This window comes from Gigantopelta aegis, chromosome 2 (assembly GCF_016097555.1).
Source record: "Gigantopelta aegis isolate Gae_Host chromosome 2, Gae_host_genome, whole genome shotgun sequence".
In the NCBI taxonomy this organism is placed as follows: domain Eukaryota; kingdom Metazoa; phylum Mollusca; class Gastropoda; order Neomphalida; family Peltospiridae; genus Gigantopelta; species Gigantopelta aegis.
Genome location: NC_054700.1, coordinates 5237789 through 5254467, shown reverse-complemented (window position 1 = coordinate 5254467; position 16679 = coordinate 5237789). Strand labels below are relative to the sequence as shown.

At 33.5% G+C, this 16679-nt stretch overlaps 1 protein-coding gene across 1 annotated transcript; it reads left to right on the top strand.

Moving 5' to 3' along the window:
• Window positions 1–720: 720 nt before the first annotated feature.
• LOC121380342 (Golgi phosphoprotein 3-like) lies at window positions 721–12506 on the top strand. The gene is made up of 3 exons (XM_041509126.1): window positions 721–996; window positions 8181–8427; window positions 10785–12506. The coding sequence occupies exons 1-3, from the start codon at window positions 808–810 to the stop codon at window positions 11207–11209; spliced, it is 861 nt and encodes a 286-aa protein (XP_041365060.1). The 5' UTR covers window positions 721–807; the 3' UTR covers window positions 11210–12506.
• The last annotated feature ends 4173 nt before the right edge of the window (window positions 12507–16679 follow it).

Genomic DNA, 16679 nt, shown 5'->3' with positions numbered 1-16679 from the left:
CTAAAATTTAAAACTTCCACAACCGCGAAAAATTAAATCACCTCGGCAATCTCTACGGCATTGCTGAGTATCTAGGTTAATTGCCAGGGCTTCATCCAGCCCCCATACAACCGAATTCATCAACTTCAATGTGTGGATAGGCGTCTAGAATGTCATTTTACGGGGTGAGTGGGGCTGAAAGAATTTGTACCCTGAAATATTTTTGATTGCCACATTTTTTTATATAAAAAACATTGATATCGTAAAATAACATAAACTAACACAAATTAAGCAATTAACCCACCCAAGCAATGCACGATAAGATGATGAATTATGATGAATATGATGATGAATATGATGATGATGATGATGATGATGATGATGATGATGATGATTATGATGATACAACTGTATAAATAAATAAATAATATTTATAAATAAACAAATAAATAATAAATAAATGCAATACATGTATATCATAAGAAGTTTCCTCGGCAAATGTTCAGTTTTAAAGTCCACCTACGCTATCTGAAACACACACACACACACACACACACACACACACACACACACACACACACACACACACACACACACACACACACACACACCGACTTCCTTGTCGTAAAACATTTTCATTCGGCAATGTCCGACATCGGTATCATCGGCACTAGAGCAGTGGTGGGTTTTATGTCAAACTTTAATATGTAAAGCGGTACGCGCTGCAGTGTTAGGTTTACTAATATGTTGTACGTGTCGGCCATTTTGTGTGGGCTGAGATAGAAAAGTGCTAAACGTTCAATTTTGCTTCTGTCATAATTTACTGTGATGTCAAGTCCTTATCCGAGAAGTAGCGGTCTTGTTCAACGACGAACAGCTGCGTCACATGCGTTGGAAGCAAGTTCGGAAGACCAGAAGAGCGAGAAGGATTATGACGAGGAAAACGATCAGGATTCGAAGGAAACCCGACTGACGTTAATGGAGGAAGTGTTGCTTTTAGGGTTGAAAGACAGAGAGGTATTAAGCAACACTCCTGAAAATGTACCAGTCAGAATCGTATCATAAACGTTTAAGAAAAGCGTCCCACCCGTCGTCTCCCCAACCCTATGTTTCTTACGGTTTTAGCCTATTTTTTTTTGGTTGGGATACACACTAGTTCATCAAGATTAACTTTGGCTACAAGTGCAAGCACTACCAAAGGTTAATCCTGGGGACGAACAATGCCATTAGCGCCCTTCCGCAGCAACGGAATTCAATCCGAATTGCGGTCAAACTAAAAGAAAAACGACTGTCATCACGTTTTCCCACCCAAATCGTGTACTGTGATTAGGTACCAGCAGAAGCCTGGAAGGCTGAGTGGAATTGGTAAATTTGTCCAAATCTGGCAATTTTCCCCTGCGTTTATCTCTATATTTTCTAGTATTTATCCTTTAAAAAAATATACTGGATTAAAGATCAAATCTTTTTCTGCAATATGATGTTTGTTGTGTGTTTATTGTTCATGTTTTAAGTATATTACTTTTTATGACAAAACACTAATTTCAAGACTAATTAACGCTGTGGAACACGTCTCCAGCAGCAATCTGTGCAGACACAAAATGCATACCGACTTTCTTTCGCTTTGCTCAAAAACGCCGTAACTCGTACAAATAATCTAAAAATAGCACGATATTCAGCACAAACTCTTCTTTAATTTGATACCAAATATGTAGTACAAAAAAATAGTATAGTAACTTTAATTCAATTTTAATTTTAATTTTTTTTTTTAAATGACTACTACGGCTTTATTTTTTGAAAAAGACTGACGAAATGTTATATCAAACGAATCGTCATTCAATTGCCTTTAAAAAAAGCTTTGCATGCGCAGACTGAAATAAAAAGGTCTATTCCTAGCTTTCTTGGAAAATAACCATGTGCGCGACCACGAGGAATGGCTGAAAAATGTGAGCAAGAAAATTTGAAAACGTCAACGATATACAACAAACTAGGTAATTATCTTATATTTAATTGTTTGCATTTGTTTTATTTATTATTTAGGACCATATTTTTATAAGTTTTAATCACCGATGCATACTTTTAGTTTAATAATTTGACCAAAAGTAGTTTCGATTTTTTTAGCTTGTTGTAAAATGTAAACAAATCGTTAACGGTCGTTTGTCTTTTATAATTGTAAACTTTTATCGCATTTAATAACAGAAATAACTTAAGATGCAAAACAATAACATGTTAATGCACCATTTCATTTTTTTTATCGACACCAGTTATTATTTTTATGACTGTATTTTCACAATTTTTAAGAATAAAATAAAATCGAACAATTCCAAAATGGCGGACATCGATGATGGTTTCGTTTATTTTTATCAGTTACATTCCAATAGATTGCCTAGTATTTATGTTGAACTTCCATAGCTGGTACAATAATTTCATTAAACTATAGCATCATCAACATGTACGGTACTCATTTAAAATTTAATATTTAAACAAAAACAAAAAAATTAAATTGCTTATCAATTTATGATTCTTCAAATATGTTCATTATGTTACATGATGCCTTTGTCATCCATGTCATTTAACAATGAAGTTTCCAAATATGATTGAATAAAATAGAATACAAATTTTAAAATTAAATCTTATATTTATTATCCATTAAAGAATTGTTGTTCACAATCACAGAAACAGTTATTTTGCTGTAATATTTACTGAATAGTCTTCCTAAAGTACATGTAAATTTTATTTATTTATTTGATTTCGATCAGGCACACATGTAGGGGAGGGTTTTGTGGATCTACCCCTTCTTCCCGTGTTAACAATATCCCCCCATTATTGTTCAGTGTATTTCAGGGAGTATAATTATCACCCCCACCCCTGCCTTAAACTTCACTCAACACAGTATAGACCCCTGCACATGTGCCTGACAATTCAGTAGTTACACACTGTTATACTGTTTCATTACTTTCTTAAGCTTTAAAGTTAAAGTATGCCTTAAACTATTTGAACAATTTTTTTTACTTTTAGATGATGAAAACTTTACAAAGTTGAAAGGATTATTTAATTTCATCGGAAGAGGGCGTAGGCCATCCTTGCCAAAGGTTTCCTGTACCAACAGACTTCTTCTTCAACTCTATCATTTGAAGGAAAATAAAACATGGGATGAACTTTCTGAGTTTGCAGTGCAGTTCTTAAATACCGAAAAAAACAGGATACGTGCATTAATTGAAAAAACATTAAAAACTGCTCTACAGCTAAACCCGGCAACTGAGGACTTTGATCACTTTCTTGAGAAAGAAATAACATTTGTAGGCACTTATTTAAATGAACATAGCATTACAAAAACTGAGCTGATTAAAATAATTTTCCAAACAAGTACATGTAGATCAAATGTCATACCCCTTACAAATGGAATTATTTTGGACTTGATCACTTTTCAAAAAAAAGAATGTTTACCTGCTACATGGATCTACATATTCAAAATTGTGCAAGAAATATCTGTTGTACAAACAGATGTATTGTTAAAAAACAAAATTGGCATATATGTTGATACATTTTTAATTCTGTATATACCAGACTACTTTTCAACTCACTGTTTAAATGCAAAAGACTAATGTGACTATTTTATGTTGTAAATATTTTTTCTACATGTTTTCCGATGGACAAATTCAAAAAATGGACAAAAAGTTCCAGGTATGTTATATGACAAATAATCAGATCTGAACAATGAATTTAACACAGATGCTGGTCCTGTGTATACCCAATCCACATGCCAAATTTCATGTACATAGTTATAATACTTTTTTAATTATAAATTTATGAAAATTGAAGATTTGCGCCATTTTGGGGCCCTTTTTTCCGCTCCCAATTTTTAACATTACGTCATTTTCAAGTAGCTGTAACTTATAAAGTTACACTCCTACAAAGCTGAACAAAAATAGGTAGATATTATATAACTTGTTATACATAAATTAAAATGCATTAGACCTGTAACATCATTACATTTTGTTTTGTGACCCCATAAAAATGGTGTCGAGACACATTTTTGTGCCTTTTTATCGATATAATTTTAATTTTTACAGGTAAAAAGCACTTTATAAATAATACTGTATTAAACCCATTTCATTTATTTTTGTTACAGATTAATACATACATTTTAATAATCATAAAAGAGTAATTGTCATTTATCTGTATTTTATGTTATTTCATGCCAAAAGGTGCACCCCATAGCATAAAAACGCGATTTGTATTTGTGTTTTTGGAAAAACTGGCATAACTTCAAAAATAATAGACATATTAAAAAAATTATTTTTGTCAAATGCTTGTATTTCTTTACAGTATTTTAAAAATGTATATTAACAGTGAAAATCAGTAAATGAAATTTTGACTGCCGGTACCTACTGTGATCTATTTGGAGCATATGGACACTAAGAAAGACTAAACTTTGAAACGATCTTCACTTTGAATTAAAGGAAAAACGACCGACTGTATGACTTGTTTTTAAAACGCGCGGTGCATTATGGGAGGAAAATGAAACTCGGAACAATCTTGTATGTGGAAAAGGATCGGTGAAGTCATTTCTCGTTTCATAATGAATAAAACAAAAACCATAAAACTAAAAATAAATTAAAGTTAATAAATTAAAATAAAATAAATTAAATTAAAGTTAATAAAAAAAACATTGATTAATAGAAATGAAATAAAAATTATGATTTACGCACACACTATATATATATATATATATATATTTTTTTTTTAAAGAAAAAAAGTTCATTAATGTCTCTAAAAATAACTAAAACATAAGTACTAAGTTTTAAACTTACTTTACTGTCTTTTTTCTGAGTTTTCTTCTAAAATCGTCCGGGTGTGTGGGTGGGGGTGGCAATGAAACATATTTCTCTCTTGTTTGCCAGTACGTTACTGTGGCAATGAAACATATTTCTCTCTTGTTTGCCAGTATGTTACTGTTGCCCCTTGCTCGCCACGAGGGGCAGCAGTAACGTTTTTACGTACTGGCAAACAAGAGAGAAATATGTTTCATTGCCACCCTCACCCCCCACTCCGACGTTTTCAGAAGAAAAAAACTCAGAAAAAAGACAGGTAAGTAACAGTTTAAAACTTAGTACTTATGTTTTAGTTATTTTTAGAGAAATGTATTAACATTTTTTTTCGTTAAGAAAAAAAAAAAATAAAAAAAAAAAAAAAATATATATATATATATGTATGTGTGCGTGTGTTCTATTAATTAATAAATGTTATTTTATTTTACTTTAATCTCATTTATTTTATTTTATTAACTTTAATTAATTTTTATTTCATTTCTATTAATTAATAAATGGTCTTTTATTGTATTTTATTAACTTTAATTTATTTTTACTTTTTAAGTTATTTTATTAACTTTAATTAATTTTTAGTTTTATGGTTTTTGTTTTATTCATTATGGAACGAGAAATGACTTCACCGATCCTTTTCCACATACAAGATTGTTCCGAGTTTCATTTTCCTCCCATAATGCACCGCGCGTTTTAAACCCAAGTCATACAGTCGGTCGTTTTTCCTTTAATTCAAAGTGAAGATCGTTTCAAAGTAAGTATTTCTTAGTCTGCATATGCCCGAAAAAGATCACACTACACGATTAGGGTGGGAAAAGATGGTGTCAGTCGCTATTTCGACCACAATTCCGTTCCGAGCAAAATTGCTCGGAACGGCTCTGTATTTGCTAATGGAAAATGTCGCCGGCACTATAAACTCAATGTGCATTTACATTCGAGTTTATTTTTATGAACTAGGATACTTACCATCGGCCCATCGGGTCCGACTATTTACCCCAAGACACCCCAAAACACCACCAAGATACACGAACACTCCATAAATATTTTTTTTAAATGAATTAAAATGTATTATTTTATAAAATATTTAGTGGAAAATGACGTATAGAATTAATTTTAAGCCTTAATGACAGCCAATTGCTAAGGGAGATAATCGACTATTTACCCCAAGACATTGGTGTGTGTGTGTGTGTATATATATATATATATATATATATATATATATATATATAAACCAACAACAGGAAGAAAATGTGTACCTCTTTTAAAAAAAAAAAATTATATACATTTTAAAGCTTTGGGATATATGGGGTATCATGTATGTTTTGGGGGTATCTCGTAACGGTATCGTGTGTGTCTTGGGGTAAATAGGCGATTATCTCCCTTACCAATTGGCTGTCATTAAGGCTTAAAATTAATTCTTTTACTTCATTTTCCACTAAATATTTTATAAAATAACTACTAGTACATTTTAATTCATTTCAAAAAATATTTATGGAGTCTTGGGGTAAATAGTCGGACCGCGTACCATCGATGTCCCAAACGACAAAAACACAAATACCATATTTAGGAAATACTATTCTACATTTTTCAGCTATGATACTTAAAACAAAATATATTGCAATCACAGTGTTCTCGCAGGGTGAAAATTAAAGGAGGGCGGCCGTGCAGCACCACACCCTTCCAAAAAAATTATAATAATAAAAAAAAATGTTGGGGTGGGGGAGCTTGGTGGTTACCATGTTGTTGTGTGATGATAGACTTTGTGGAAAGACTTACTCCTTATTTTAATTACGAAATACAAGCAGACTCGTCTTTTAATTGAACCGAAGATGTTATCGGTCTGATATTCACTGGCAGTTCCGGTTTTGCTGGACCGATCAAAGTTTTAATATTATTATTTTAATAAAGATTTCAAGATATACAAATAACAAAAAAGACATTTGTGTGATCCCCTAATGTCAAAATTTGTTTTGTTATTCCCATCTTCATCGAATGAATCGATTGCTGTGATAAAATATTGTCGCCATTGAAGTGGCGGTGTATATATTATTTGGTACTCAAGATGAATGATTTTAATGCCAAACACTACACTTCCGTTGATTTTATAAGCGGTGATATCCCCCAAAAATTAAAAGTTTACAATATGATATAAGAACTGCTGAATAAACAGAATGACAGAAAGTAAAAATCGTCAGTTACAATCAATTATATCTGTAACTGAGGACAAAATATCAAGACGACAGTGGAAACAAAAGATAGAGTGACCGTTCTGATCACATGACAAATTTGGCGCCAAATTAGTCGGAGATTGCCGAATCTATAAAAATAAAAATGTTTTTATTGCTCAAATAAAATATAACTTTTATTGTTTGTATTAAACATACAAATGGATACAGGTATGGGACAAAATAGAGGCTGTTAAAATACTATTAAATTATGTTACGGTAACTGTCGTAGATGTTTCGTCAGTTGCTTTTTCGTACACAACGTGGCTTGTTTCCTGTGCAGACTGATCTTTTTTTTTTCTTTTTTTTTGTGTGGAAAAGAGTGCATTTGGAAATAGCGGAGATAGGTGCTAGAAAATATAGTAGGGTGCTGGCAAATAAAGAGGGGCGCAGAAAAATAAAGGAGGGCGGAGAACGTGCGCGGCAATAGCAGGGCGGGCTGCCCCACTTAAATGGAGCAGCAAGAACACTGAATCGATTAACCAAGGCTCGCGTTGTCGGTAGCCAAATTAGCCATTGGCTAATTTTTACAAAAAGAAGGCTAATAAAATTTGCAAGTGGCTAAAAGTTTGGCTAAACCATTTTCTATCTTCTGATGTGAACTATTGAAAAACTTTTATCCGCCATTTAGTAAAGCATTAACGATATATATATTGACGAACACAAAATAGCTGAAAAGAAGATAGAGAGATGAGGGCTTTGTGTATGGAATTTAATTTTATTTAGAAGAAATTAGTGTGTTATACTTAACTCAGGCATGCATTTAAAGCCAAGTATACCGAAAATACCACTTGATATCAGTATCGTGTCAATACCGTACTGATACCGAGCTAAATGTCGATACCGCCCAGCTGTACCGATTGCTTCTATGCAAGAATCATTTTTTGTAATAATAGAACCCCTTTCACTTTTTTCTGATATACATATATGTACAGGGCCTGCTCTGGCACTTGCCAAATTCGCCAATTGCGAATCTTGAAAGCAGTTGGCGAATTTTATTGTAATTTGACGAAATAATTTCATGTAATAATTGACATTTTTTTGGAAAATAACTGATTTATGCGATTTGTATGTACCTTGAGATAAATTCTGTTTCAAATTCCAACCATTTACTTAACATTTATAACCACTTTATTTATGTTGTATTTATTTTTAGGGTTACACATCTTTCTGGAATGACTGCATCTCGTCCGGTCTGCGAGGCTGTATCCTCATTGAGCTGGCGATGAGAGGCCGCGTCGAGCTCGAGAAGGCTGGGATGCGCCGTAGAAGTCTGATGAATCGCAAGGTTATATGCAAATCTGACACGCCCACTGGCGACGTGCTGCTAGACGAGGCATTGAAACACATGAAGGAGACGCAGCCTCCCGAGACAGTACAGGCCTGGATTGAATATCTTAGTGGTACGTAGCTCAACAAACAATTGTCATGCAAAATATTAATTACGTAAAATTGAAGTTGATGTCATCTTGTTTAAATGCTTTAAATACACAGCCACCCGAGACAGTACAGGCCTGGATTGAATATCTTAGTACAGTATTTACCCTGGGGGCCGGAAGGACCCCGCACCGACCCCATGAATTTCTTTACAGGGACGGTAAAATTTGTAACCATTAAAAAAAAGGTTCACTTCTGTGATTAATTCGCCGATATTATAAAATAAAATAAAACGCATATGCTAGTAGTCATAAATATACTAGTATTCCATAAATATGTCCATTGTTAGAGCCCGGTGGCCAGTGAGGGGAAAACAAACCATCATGATGATGATCGAATGGAAAACATCGATCATATGTAAAAAGGAAAACAGATCTACAAGTCAATACTTTTGATTTCCTTTCACGTGCAACAGTTCACTAATGAATATATGGTCACCAAACGTTTTTTTAAAGGTTGCACATAACCATATTGTTTTACGAACTTCCAAATTTTTATTTTTAATTTTTTTTGTGTTGTTTTTTAAATTATATTTAAACATTACATAATTAAATTTGCAAGACTTGAAAGAAATTATTTTTAAGTGCATTATATGATGAATTAACACAACTATAAAAATGTACCTACATATATAAAAAAATATATTTACTTTCTTTTATTTGTTTTATCAGTCACTGAGTGATTACAATTTAGCAGGTGAATTTTTTTATCATGACCAGTAAAATTTGTTATCCACTGGTCAGTATGGGAAGTCATATTTTTTTTTAAATTCTAGAACCCCTGATATACGTACAGAAGTAGGGCTAATGAATATTCAATCATGGATAATTAATTTTTAAAACACCAATTTTAGAAGACCTGGGTTTTACTTTTAAATACATAGATAGATAACATATAATACATATTACAATCAGTAATTCAGTAATATGTATTATCTGTTTGTGCTTAGTCTAATACTTTTATACTTCTTTTTCAAATTATTGTTTTGACATTATGCAAATATTTAATAATAAAAAACATTATTATTAAAATCTATCTTAAACTATCTCGTTCTATAAGTGTACGTGACACCCTCATGTATTCCATAATGCATCGAAAAACAACTGGAAATTTTAAAAAACATTACTGGGGAGCATGCCCCCGAACTCCCCTAGCATTTTCACACCTTTTGGGGGCTTGGTTAACGTCAGACTATTTTGCCAACCCTCTGAACAAAAATCCTGGGGGAAACACTGTTAGTGGTACGTCGCTCAACAAACATTGTCATGTAAAATATTAATTACGTAAAATTGAAGTTGATGTCATCTTGTGTAAATGTTTCAAATTGTAAGTTTTTTTAGGTACAGTATATATATTTTAAACATTGTTTGAGGGTGCAATATTGTGCATAAAACACTCACCTATGGGGGTACATTTTAGCTATGGTGATTAAAATTTACAAAACACGTTTTTTGAGTAGTAGACTATTTTGTCACACCTGGCTGTCATTATGACTTACACATAACTTTTTCATAGTGTCAAAACAAAGGGGAAGGTGGAGGTACATTTTGAAATAGTAGAGTGGATCCAATAGAATTGAAGCTGGGTGTGGTAAATATTGTAGAGTGCTGAAAATTAAAGAGGGGCTAAGAAAAATAAAAGGGGAGCAGCAAAATGCAAAACGGTGCAGAAAACTGTGAAAAGGGAGGGGGGTACCACCCCATAAATTGGACCAGTAAGATCACTGGAGTATACAGAATGTTTCACTTTTGATATAAATTTTTGTTCTACGGGTTAATTTTTTTGTTTTTCACGTTTTATTGACAACTGAAACGTGGAACCCAATGAATATATTCATATTAAATAGGCAGAATATTTCACTTTTAATACTTCTGTTACAGGTTAAAATGATTAGTCCCCTACCGGTCCAGCCAGAGGTGACTATAGGTTTCATCTCCATCCCGTCCGTCCGTCCCATATATAGTTTTCCGGAGACTTTTTTTTTTTTCAGAAGGCCTTGAGATATTAACCTGAAATTTTTGGTATATTCGTATCAATTTCATGTACTATTACAGATTAAGTTTGATTTTCATGGAGATATACCAAATTTGACGGATTTATGAACCTTGAACTTAGGAGATATGAAAATTTGTTCTCCAAACTTTGTTTTACAATGCCTGAAGCTATTGAGGTGGAATTTTGTATATAGCTTTATCATGTACTGTTACTGATCAACTTTAACTTTCATTTAAGAGATACGAAAAATTGTTGGGTCAGATATATTATGTGTATTACTTTAGCAATACTCTCAAAATGCTTGTTAATTTTCACATTTTGTTGACAGGCGAAACGTGGAACCCGATGAAGTTGCGCTACCAGCTGAGAAACGTCCGTGAACGTCTCGCCAAGAACCTGGTGGAGAAAGGTGTCTGCACGACGGAGAAGCAGAACTTTCTGTTGTTCGACATGACTACACACCCTCTCACAGACTCCACGGTCAAACAGAAGCTGATCAAGAAAGTGCAGGACTCGGTGCTCAGCCGGTGGACTAACGACCCTCACAGGATGGACCGGAGGATGTTGTCTCTCATCTACGTTGCTCACGCCTCCGACGTCCTCGAAAACGCATTCGCACCACTCTCCGATGATGATTACGAAGTTGCAATGAAGCGCGTTCGCGAACTGTTGGAGTTGGACTTTGATGCCGAGAGTATGAAGGAAGGAACCAATGAACTAATGTGGGCAGTTGTTAGTGCTATGAACAAGTGATGTGGTCATTCTGTTTTTGTTTGTATATATATACATACATATATATATATATATATACATACATACGTGGTGTTCTTTCCGATCCTTCTTCTCTTGACTGATGTTACAGGTGGTAGTAAAGGTGCGACTTCGTCACAGTTGGTGTGTCATTCTTCAAGAGGTTTGTTTGAATTCATCATCCCTGTGGTACGGACGTTTCGGGGAAATGTACATGTAGCCTCATTTTACATAAAATTATGAATTTCCATTGCAATTCCAAAGCATGAAAGTAGGTGGGTTGAGAGGATGTCATAAGCTGATATAAACTTTTGAATTTTTCTTTTCAAACTTTGGACAATTTCTAAAGGATTATTTCTCATAAATGTGGACAGGTTAAATTACTTTATCCCCTTGTTAAAGTAAAACTAAAAGATGGGAATGTTAATGTTCAACTTGGAAAATATTAATAAATGTGAGACTAACCCTTCAATATATATATAGCGATACTCGGGCCTTGGGAAGTGATGCTAAATTCCTACGTCAATCATAACGAAAAAGCAAGTGCCGTTCCAGGGGGAGGATGCTGGGGGTATGCATCCCCTCTCACCAAGCTTTACAAAGCTGCACAAATCCAGTGTACAGGTACACCTAATGAATACAGTGGATTTATGTACATGTATGTAATATATGGGTTGGCAGGGTGTTTTTGAAAATGAATGTCTTTAATACATACATGTGTAATATTAATATTATGGATGTTGGTATACTTTGGAATCCTATTGAAATATCTTCTCTTTTTTTCTGCTTTAATTGTTTTTTAAAAAGTCTATCCAAGCCTCAAACTTGAGTATTTGTTACCTCCGACAATTTTTGTTTCTGTTTTATCGCAGGTGAAATGCTAACCTATAGCAATTGTAAGTCTGCATACAGCCATTTTAAACCAGTAAATTTGGCAACAAATAACTGAAAATTCAAACTAACTATGACAGAAAGCAATTTTTATTCAGCTATTGCAAAAAAAAAAAACCCTTCCGATCTTTAATGCTCATGACTACGGCATTTCTTATTACAGCTGAGGCGATAGCCATCATTAAGTTGGAGCAACTGTCCTAAGAAAGGGTAAAGAAAACCTGTCGACAGTGATGGGGAAACATAGTAATAACCAAAGCAAGGCCTTTAAAACAGCTACAGTATTCATTTATCAGCAGTACGTCATTGGGTAAAATATGTTCATAATGTGACTGATGATACTGTTTGAGAATATGTAAGGGGCCGTCCATAATTTTCTAAATTTTCACGAGCATACAAACCATACGGGGGGGGGGGGGGGGGGGGGTGTGTGTGTTAAGGGGCCAGCGTACACTTTTTTGAAAATGAAAAATGTTGATCAACATTTTTCATTTGGGGGGGTAGGGGGTGGTCAAAAGTGTACGGTTTGTACGCTTGTGAAAATGTTGAAAATTATGGACGGCCCCTAAGTACAATTTCTACTTCATATAGTTTTAGTAGCACTTGGCATTTCTCTTCTTCCTCTTTAAATTTGTTTTGTGTTTGTTGAGAAAGTGGATCTTTTTTTATTCTGTTGCATTAATTATGTGGGATTTGAATTGATGTGTACATGAAAAATTTCTGAATAACTTAATGAGTGTTTGTTACTATATGTTAGTGTATAATACCTTTTTAAAATGATGGACCTAAATGGAAACAATTTTATTTATTACAATATTTTTGTTCACGTGCAAGTATGTATAGTGTAGGCATGTATATATTTGGTGATATAGATTATTTTGTAAATACATCTTGGTGTTTGTACATGACAGTGTAAATATGACTTTCTTGAAATTTGAATATATATATATATGTACTATTGATCACATGATGGTAATCAGTAATTATAAGGACAAAACATATATTTTAGTGTTCTTTTTTTTACTTATTTTACAATAGAAAATTTGTTTCATATTTCCTGCTATGGGGGAAAATACAAAATACAAAAAAATACACGTGAAATTTCTGGGGAGAAATTTTTTATTCAATGGTATTGATTTTGCCTTTGTTTGTACACATATTATGTGTTTGACAAATGTTTGAGAAAATTACTGGTCCTCATAGAAGCCTTGGCTAGTGCCCTGTGTATTATAGTAATATAATATTTTAATTTCTGCTAGCCCAGACCAAGAATTCACTTGCCAAGACCGAGGGCTGGTGGATTTGTTGAACCCTATAGTACACGTGTATGTACATGTCGGGTTAGTATGTGTACTTAAATTCCTTGAAAATCCTTGCATTTTGGGAAGCTATTTTCCAGTACTTGAAAGTAAGAAAATTAATTTTGATTATAAATCCGTTCTAAATACTTGAGGTTTAAACAAACCCAACAACCCACAACCCCATAATATTTTAGTTATTTTTCTTGTATTTGAATTATGATCCACTGTTAATCCATGTGTAATGGTCCTGGAATTTGGTTAAGCTACAGGTGTATGAACTCTGACGTGTATACAACTTTTCAAGTGTTGGATGTTTCACGCGACATTGGTTAAATGTAAAGTTGAGATTTTAGTCACTTGACAAACAGATTTACTTGTTTGTCTGGGGGTGAATTGATGTTAGTCTGTGGACATTTTTTTTTTTTTTACTGTTATTTTAATATTTAAATCCAGTTAAGATTCAAGCATGGTGACATAGGCTGCATTTTTTTATGACAGGTTACCAGGCTGGCATCAGAATGGGGTGTGTATGTATAAGGGTCCATTTGTTTTGGGGTTTTAAAATCATTCCATCATGGTTATTGAATTTCAAAAAGCACTATTCATTACAGAATATACTATCCCTTTGAAAACTACTGATAATTTTAAAGCAAACATTCATGTAACACTACTACTGGTAACATTATCTGGGTTTGGTTTTTTTGGGGGGATGGTGCTAAGACATTTATTCTTTAACATTTATTTGCAAAGGAATGACAATTCAGAGCTCACCCTGTTCATTGCTACATTAGCCAATTACTAATTTTCATTCACAATTGCTAATACACTTTTCTAAATTAGCCAAATTTTAATAATTTTCAAGGAAATAGTTTACATACTTGAAAATTGCCTAAACCAAAATTTATTCCATTGTGAGCCCTGGTCTCTAGTCTTCATTGTCAGCCACAAAGGTTTTTGACTATTTTATCTGATAAAATATCTTATCGTCGGAAGGAAGGAGCCCATAAATTCTTTCCTGCATGATTTGTCTGCAATTCCATCATATGAGGGTGAGTCGGACCTCTCTAGTAGATGACATTTTTTGCTTTTCATGAAAATTGTATGTTACGATATTTCACATGTGTTCTATTGGATTCCTAGAACTCAAAAACATAAGTATAGACACCAAGATCAGGGTAATCGGGACACTTGGAGCAGTTTTATGGGCAAAACATGTTTTGTGGTAGCCATTTTGAATTTATTTTTTCTTTTTATTTTTTTTTGTTGTTGTGGGAACTTTTGGAAGTGACTTCATGGTTCTGTTAGTTTTTAAACGACTCACCCTCACCCCCACCCCCCAGGGCAAAGTTTCATACTTCTTTCCTGAAGTGCACAGCCAGGTCACATATCTGAACCACTAGTCTCAGTAGGCACTGAATTAAGCATAGCATTTGGTAACCCACATACAGGTTACCAAACAATAGCAACTTGGTGACCTACATGTATAGGTTACAACATGTTCATAGTTTCATTATCATTACTATAAAATCATATTACAGACACGTTGATATCACTGCTCATTTTACTTCTACTTCTACCGAATTGCAACTAGGAGTGTTTTTCTAGACTACATCACATACTCTGTCTTTTGATATAGCAGTTGTGGAGGCATTGGTTGGAACAGGAAAAACTCGGTTGACAGAGGTAAATAGGTCTTACAAGTGCTTGTCACTTGGCACACTCCATCATAATTGATTATATACAATCAAGATTTTTATAATGTAAGCATAATTTTTCCTTTACCACACATTGTTCTTGTTCATGTAAAGTTATTTGTTTATTTGACTGCTTATTCCAGTGTGACGGATGCAAAACCAATCGCATAAAATAACATCGAAGAATAAAACCTGGCCGTGAAAACCTTAGTCATTTTTATAAAATTTTATCACAAGTAATCATAAGTTCATTATGGCTGAATTATGGTGATAGCTGATTAGAATGCTTTATTAAAATGCATTAAACAAAAGTATAATGGCTGTGGTTAAATTAAGCAAACTTTAAAATGATTAAGGCTAATGCTAGAAGATAAAGTTAGTTAACACAATTTTATATGTGCTACAAAAATTAAAATGTACTAATGGATAATGAATATGAACCTGATGACAGATGTGTATACAATGTATATAATATATAATATAATATGCAGAAAGAGTAGGACTAGGAATATGTATAATGACTAATTCCAACACACACGTATGTCATATTCATTGAATGAACATAAACATTTTTGTGTTTCAGATTTGAAAACATCATTTACGTCTCAACAAAAAGCTACGTGTACATACGGCCATAATAAAATAAATAGATTTTCATCTCTCTTTTTTTCAAAATGGGGGTTGGGGGTGGGGTGAATGTTATTTTATATTTTGAGGACATTAAAAATACTGCACATAGAGCATCATATATTGTTTTAAAATAAATTTGGGCCAATGAAAATGGGGGCAGGCTTTTTATCCTTGGATGGGGGGTGGGTGAAAATGTATTTATTTTATAGCCTAATATAAGAGGTGTATATGGTGTACATTAAGTGTGTGTTCAGGTTGTTTAACACTATTTATGCCTTCAACAAAAGACTACATGACAATTTTGTTACGTTTGTGGCTGGATATTTTGTGTTAATAATTTTCCGTTATAGTTAATGTAGTTACCTGTACTTGTTTTTGTATTCAGAAATGAATAACCTATTATTCCACCTAGTGGGTAGGTGTAGTGTTGTTAATTATGGATGCTGAATATATAGCCGATTATTAATTAATCAATGTGCTCCAGTGGTGTCGTTAAAACAAAACAAACTTTTAACTTTAACTGTGTCAATACTCCTTTGTTAATTCAACTATGAAGAAACTGCACATCTTGATACATTTTTTTTTCAACTTCGCCATATTAATTGTAACATTTCTGTTCCACAGCAATATAAACAACTTCATTACCGGTACTTTTAAATTAAAAAGGGCACTTAAATGTATTTTAGTGGAGGGCAGTTCCATAGCCTTCATGCACCCACCCCCCATTTCCATTTCACAATGATAAAAACAACTTCCATTACTAGTACTTTTAAATTGAAAATTAAACATTTTTTTTTTTTTGTAATCATGCTTGCCAGCTGGACTATATGCATCATTGCATGCTATTCAGGCCTCTGACAATGGCGTGAATGATCGTTTAGCTCGCATGTGGTTCACGCAAGTCTAGCTTTGCCTAAACCCTTCTTTTTTTTGTGTTGGCAAAAAAAAATAAAGACA

Bases quoted from the DNA above. Each gene is read 5' to 3' on its own strand.
- LOC121380342 (XM_041509126.1), top strand. From the start codon at position 808: ATGTCAAGTCCTTATCCGAGAAGTAGCGGTCTTGTTCAACGACGAACA. The intron at 997-8,180 runs GTATTAAGCAAC...ATTTATTTTTAG, and splicing joins TAGGGTTGAAAGACAGAGAG to GGTTACACATCTTTCTGGAA. The intron at 8,428-10,784 runs GTACGTAGCTCA...TTTTGTTGACAG, and splicing joins CTGGATTGAATATCTTAGTG to GCGAAACGTGGAACCCGATG.